Source organism: Oncorhynchus tshawytscha, linkage group LG22 (assembly GCF_018296145.1).
Source record: "Oncorhynchus tshawytscha isolate Ot180627B linkage group LG22, Otsh_v2.0, whole genome shotgun sequence".
In the NCBI taxonomy this organism is placed as follows: Eukaryota; Metazoa; Chordata; class Actinopteri; order Salmoniformes; family Salmonidae; genus Oncorhynchus; species Oncorhynchus tshawytscha.
In genome coordinates, this window is record NC_056450.1 from 29,523,747 (window position 1) to 29,529,716 (window position 5,970).

General features: G+C 45.2%; 1 protein-coding gene across 3 annotated transcripts in view; it reads left to right on the top strand.

The window, feature by feature from the left end:
* Window positions 1–5,518, top strand: part of LOC112221324 (dedicator of cytokinesis protein 3-like) — an 87,204-nt gene extending 81,686 nt beyond the window's left edge. Inside the window, exons 45-54 of one of the 3 annotated variants that reach the window (XM_042304057.1) lie at window positions 191–274; window positions 396–512; window positions 587–708; window positions 806–944; window positions 1,028–1,109; window positions 1,277–1,389; window positions 1,602–1,701; window positions 1,827–1,949; window positions 2,087–2,169; window positions 2,273–5,518. In XM_042304057.1, the coding sequence (XP_042159991.1) occupies window positions 191–274; window positions 396–512; window positions 587–708; window positions 806–944; window positions 1,028–1,109; window positions 1,277–1,389; window positions 1,602–1,701; window positions 1,827–1,949; window positions 2,087–2,169; window positions 2,273–3,010 (1,701 nt within the window). In that variant the 3' untranslated portion in view covers window positions 3,011–5,518. The remainder of the gene's footprint in view (window positions 1–190; window positions 275–395; window positions 513–586; window positions 709–805; window positions 945–1,027; window positions 1,110–1,276; window positions 1,390–1,601; window positions 1,702–1,826; window positions 1,950–2,086; window positions 2,170–2,272) is intronic. The other 2 variants (XM_042304058.1, XM_042304059.1) reach the window with 2 other exon arrangements.
* The last annotated feature ends 452 nt before the right edge of the window (window positions 5,519–5,970 follow it).

Genomic DNA, 5,970 nt, shown 5'->3' on the forward strand with positions numbered 1-5,970 from the left:
TTTTCGGCATGTTTTGTTCTTTCTGTAAAACAAAAAATCTACGACCAAGTTGGCTCTTTTACAATACCAATAGGAAAGAATGTTTGTTTCCCCAATGTGTGGGCATATTATTATTATTATTATTATTATGTGAATATCGACTTGGAGTATGCCTTGTAACTCATTCATATCCCATGTTCATCCTCCACAGGCATTCTTTGATAAGGAGTACATCAACAGTCAACCAGAGGACACAGAGAGGATAGCTCAGCTAAATGACCTGATGCAGGAACAGGTCAGACACAACTCTTAACTCCTCACTGCCCACTGGTCAATGGTCCATACAGTGTACATGGGTATAGAGGACAGATAAACCATATGTTCTCTCTTTCCTACATGTTGTTTCATTGTCACAGGTTCACATCCTTGGAGTGGGGCTGGCTGTCCACGAGAAGTTGGTGCACCCAGAAATGCGTCCTCTGCACAAAAAGCTGATAGATCAGTTCCACATGATGAGGGCTGGTTTACACCAGGTAAGTGGTTCCACATGCTCTTCGGTTTGTGTGTGTGCGCGTGCGTGTGCAGTCAGTGTAAATATTCAGAGCAGTCTTTATATGTGGTCCAACAGGGGTTGCCAGCGGGCTACACAGGGGTCAACTCTCCCAGAGGCATCCTGACCACTCACAGCCACATGAGCCCAGAGAGCGTTCGTCTGATACACAGACACAGGTCAGTTTCACACAGGTTTCACTTGAGAAAGAGATGTTACAGTAATCTCAATGTGACCACCTTTTAAAACATGATTTTCTCTCTCCCTCTATTTTAGCCCTATGAACCTGCAAGGTTCTATACGCCAGTCCTCCTCCTCCCTCTCTTCTCACACCTCCAGTGAGGCGGGAGGAAACCTGGTCATCCTGACAGATGGCCTGATGGGAGAGCCCCCTGAGGATACGGCACACATGCAGGTGGGTTTAACATGCACGCATACACACACGCAAGTTTTGTACATTTTGACGATACGTGTGTGAACAGATGTTTTATTTTCCAGCCAAGCCCCTCCTCCTCCAGTCTGAGCTCCATTCGCTCCACCTCTTCCCAGATAATCAACTCCGCCCCTTCCAGCGCTAGAGGTGAGTGACTCCTGCACCAGAAAGTAAATGTTTTATTTAGGAAACATGCTAATTCACAGTTGTGACTATAACTGTCAGTCAGTGTATATCCAGTGTTTATCAGTGGGTCTCTGGTGTCCATACAGTCTACAGCAGACCCATCCTATCCCCCTCCCTCCCTCCCCCAGGCTCTCCGTCCCTACCGGATAAAACCAAACACAACCGGGAGGTGATGATTCTGCTGCCCCCTCACCAAAGAACTAACAACACCATGTACTACAGCATGACTGACAACGGACAGGTACTGACGTTACAGGCCAAACCCTTCAATTGCTGCCAAATGGACTGACGACATTGCTGCATTAGTTATTTAAGAAGACAGTTAGTTCACTGAAGCTTTGGAACAGAAAATTGGCCCGAAGCAGAAATATACTGGTACTGAGACTACAGAGCATACTGTTTGTTCTTATACTTTACCCTTATTTTTAGCCTTTTTTGTCTCTCTGTTTGCAGAGCAACAATCTGCAGCGTGCCTTACTCCAACAAGTGAGCCCCTGTAAGCCATGCATTGATCCTCATATGGGCTTGCCAGAGAAAGGCAAGTATACTGAATGTGCGTGGTAAAATTGATTAATGATGCTTTTCTCTAGTATTGAGCTAAGTAGGACACAACTACACATACAGTAGGAGGATTTCCTAGCTCTGTAGTGAACATGTGGTTTTCTGGTGTTCCCCCAGTGTTCCCTAGTGCCCCCAGCAGCTGGAGTCTAGATGGGGAGGGTAGGGAGACAGTGCCCTACATCCAGGGACCCACAGGGGGTGTTATCATGCCCCCCGTCCCGCCCAGGTCCTTCCCTCCAGGTAAGAACAATCATGTCATAATATACACCTTATTTATGGGTAAGAGTCCCTTAGCTGGCATGTACACTAAATAGGAGGTTTTGTAAAGTACATGGGAAGTTTATTCTGATGTGAACGTTTTTACTTCCTCTCTCTAGGTCACTTCCTGATGCACTTTGATGCGTTCCACCACCAGAACAGTGACCCACCCCCAGCACTGCCCATTCGCTCTCTCAGAAAGGTTAAAGACAGTCATGCATACTGCAGCAGTAAATAATGCTATCCTCTTAACTTGGTCAACAGATGTCAACTCATTTCTTATCTTCCTCTCTCTCTTTATCTAGTCTCCTCTCCACCCCATACCAGGCTCCCCTACCAGTCCTCAGTCAGCCCTGGGGGGGAGTAACTCCACCCTCTCGGGCAGTGCCAGCAGTGGCGTCTCCTCTCTGAGTGAGAGTAACTTTGGGGGCCAGTACCCTGATCCCCCCGTGCGAAATGATGCCATGGAGCCCGTCCCCAGCCACCTGTGGACCCCTGAAGAGTACCTGGACTCTCCTTACCTCCACATCCACTACAGCGGGCCAGAAGCAGAGTCCCTCGACCAGGTCCGACCCTTCCACTACCGCAACCCTGTCTCACACCTCCACCCTCACTCCCACCCCCAGTCTCACCCCCAACCAGCCGGCCTCGACGGTCACCCCCACCCTCACTCCCACCCCCAGTCTCACCCCCAAACAGCCGGCCTTGACGGTCACCCCCACCCTCACTCCCACCCCCAGTCTCACCCCCAACCGGCCGTCCTCGACGGTCACCCCCACCCTCACTCCCATGGGCCCACCCACCACCAGATACCACTCCACGGCCCCCACCGCATTCCTTACCGGCGCCCCCAACCCCCGGCTGTGCCCCCCAAGCCCTACCTGAGGGAGGGGTGCATCCCTGAGGAGGACCTGAGCTCTCTGTTGCCCCAGCCGATCCCCCTGCCTCGGAGGATCTTCCACTCCCCCCATAGCCACAGAGAGGAGCAAGCCAAGGCTGCATGGGAGCAGTGCATCAGCGAGGAACACGAGGAGACACCATGAGGAGACCATCTTTGGCTTCATCTCAATAGTCTATTATATTATAGTACTAAAGTGCTGGGCCTCTTGGAGATTTCAGTCACCTCGGTGCATCTAAATAGTCTAAAGTGACTCCCTCCCCCCTGTCTCCTTTCCTTCAGCTGCATTGATGTGAAAGATCATGGGCTGTGGAATCATGCAAATACATTGTAGTCATTGACCATATTGCTTTCATGCTTTCATCCATCCCATGTTTTCATATCAGTGCAGGTAAAGGGGAGGAAACAAGGAGAGGAATTTAGACTATTGAGATACGCCCTCAATCTTCTCACTGTATTCAGACGGTCTGATTCTGAATGGAGGAAGCAGCCTCATAAGAATTAATAAGGGAAATATTATCTGTTGGACAATGTGACCGATAATAATGACTTTGTTTAAATTAATATTGATTGTACACTCTTCTACAACTAGTATGTGAGCATGTTTAGTTTATTTTCATTTGAGAACAATATACAGCCGTTTTGTGAAACATGATGATCTCGATCAACATGATCAAGCGATACAAACTCCGAAAGGACACCCCCTTTTCCACAACAAAAGGCAACTACAGAAAGTTATATTCTTAGTAAAGTGATGTTGTCTTTTCTGCTTTCAATGCTACATATATCTAACCTATTATTTTGATAGCTTTGCTACAGTATGTATGGGGTTTTCAAGTACACTTTCCATGCTCTTTTATTTTTTATTTTTTTACAAAATACTGTTTAGTCCTTCGCCATATGGCATTCTCCCATACTCTGTTCTGATACTTGGTTCTCATTGAAAGCAAGTCTGTTATTTGACCTGGGTCGCTCTTCTCAACCCAAACCTCAAAGGACATATAAACCTCAGTCTAGGAGTATTCATCCATACGATACGTATGGAAAACCAATGTGAATGTATTTAAACAAGATGTGCTATTTGTGTTACACAAGTGGCAGGTCTTATTTTCTGTTAATGTGCTTTTATATTTAAGTTATGTATCTATTCCAGTCTTCTAATGTTTTGTGTACCAGATATAAATATCTGATGAGAGGAGCATGAGTGTTCTCTGACTGACAGATCGGATCAATCCTTGGGAGGGGTACAAGGAAGGGGTGAAATTGTCAGGTGCTGGAACAACAGTGAGTTCCAATTTCAGTTGCACAGGTTGAGCTGGATCCAATAGGACTGGATTGATCCCTGAAAGTAGATGGTGATGGAGACGAAGATGTGGTAAAATGAGAAGTAACGAAGAATAATGACTTAACAGTACCTCAATCACCTATTGGACTAACTGTACTCAGAAAACCAGTATCACACCCTCTCTCTGCCTCTATATGTTTCAGGCCAATGTCAACCAACAAGTACTAAATATGGACCGTGTGTAAATGGACTGATGGCAATGCCATTGCTTCTGTCTGATTTACAGTACAAGTTACCTGTTTTAATCACCCCCACACCCTCTGCGCACCTCCCTCCGCCCACCTGCCTTAAGTGCACTGAATTGCAGTATCAATCTCTCGCTCAGACAACTCACTTGACTGGTTCTGAGAAACTCGTGAAAATGACAGTTCTCCTTTCTCGTCACTTTCTCAACACTCTCCGAACAAAGCAGATAATATCAACGTGTGACATCTGTTTCGTCCTGCCTTGGTTGACGATGTGGTGCTACAGTAATACTTTCTGCCTGCATCTCCTCTTCACCCTGATCTGCAATATGGACATGTTTGTGTATAGAAGATTAGTATGAGTAGTTCAGACAGGACCATGAGTTTGATCTCCTTGGGGAATGAAGGCACAACAGACAGTTAGCTGAGATGTAACGTAGAATTCAACACCAGTGGGTTGGAAAGTGGAGGTCAGTGTTCCAATGACAGCTCTTTGTTTCACACAGTCCTTTTCTGCAGGTAAATGCTTGGTTTTGTGTTCTTGTAAATCAGGTTCTCCACTGATCAGACAACATCTATTTTTGTATGCAGGTTCATCAGTGTTGACGTTTTTCACTGATGTACCATGAAAGGATGCAGGGTATGTTTAGCAGTGGAATTAGTATGGAACAGCAGAGCTATAGATTAAATAAGATGAATATCAGGTGTAGGGGCAAGCTGATATTGATAGGTGTGATACTCAGATCAAATATAGGTACAATAGAATTTTTCAATGTAAATTCTGTTACTGTACATACAGCGGTATTGTGAAATATTTTTGAGAATTATTGCAGACCCCCTAAAATAATTGTATTGTTGTTTTGTGTAAATACATGTACTGAAATGGATATAATTGATGAACATCTATAATCAATGTTTAAAGAAGACCAATCCATTAGACTGTGGTGTGTCTGCATTGTTGACTTCAAATCTTCAAATATAAATACTTTATACACTTTTCAATGTGCTTTCTTGTACATATGGTGTTAGCATGATCAAACAGTGTTTGGTTGTAAAAGTGGTTTGCCTAATCCCATAACTGCTGTGGTATGGATTCATTAACAATGCCAAACATTAAAGACAATCTTTTATCAGCCTCGTCTCTGTCATTTCCATTGCTTGCTGCTCAGTGGAAAATAGCAACAATGATTGGCAGTATGTTTGACAGGGAATGGGATTTGACAGAGGTAGATATATACACAAAGGCAGGGTAAAGTGTCAAGGCATCCGGATAGATAATAATATGAGTAAAATAAAGAACAGAGTAGCAGTAGCAAATGATGAGTGTAAAAGTGTGGTAGTTTCTCCTATTATTTTCTGCAGATCCTCTCAAGCTCTGTCAGGTTGGATGGGGAGCGTTGCTGCACAGCTATTTTCAGGTCTTTTCAGAGATGTTTGATCGGGTTAAAATCCGGATTCTGGCTGGGCCACTCAAGGACATTCAGAGACTTGTCCCAAAGCCACTTGTGCATTGTCTTGCCTGTGTGCTTATTGTCCTTGTCCTGTTGGAAGGTGAACCTTCAACCCAGTCTGAGG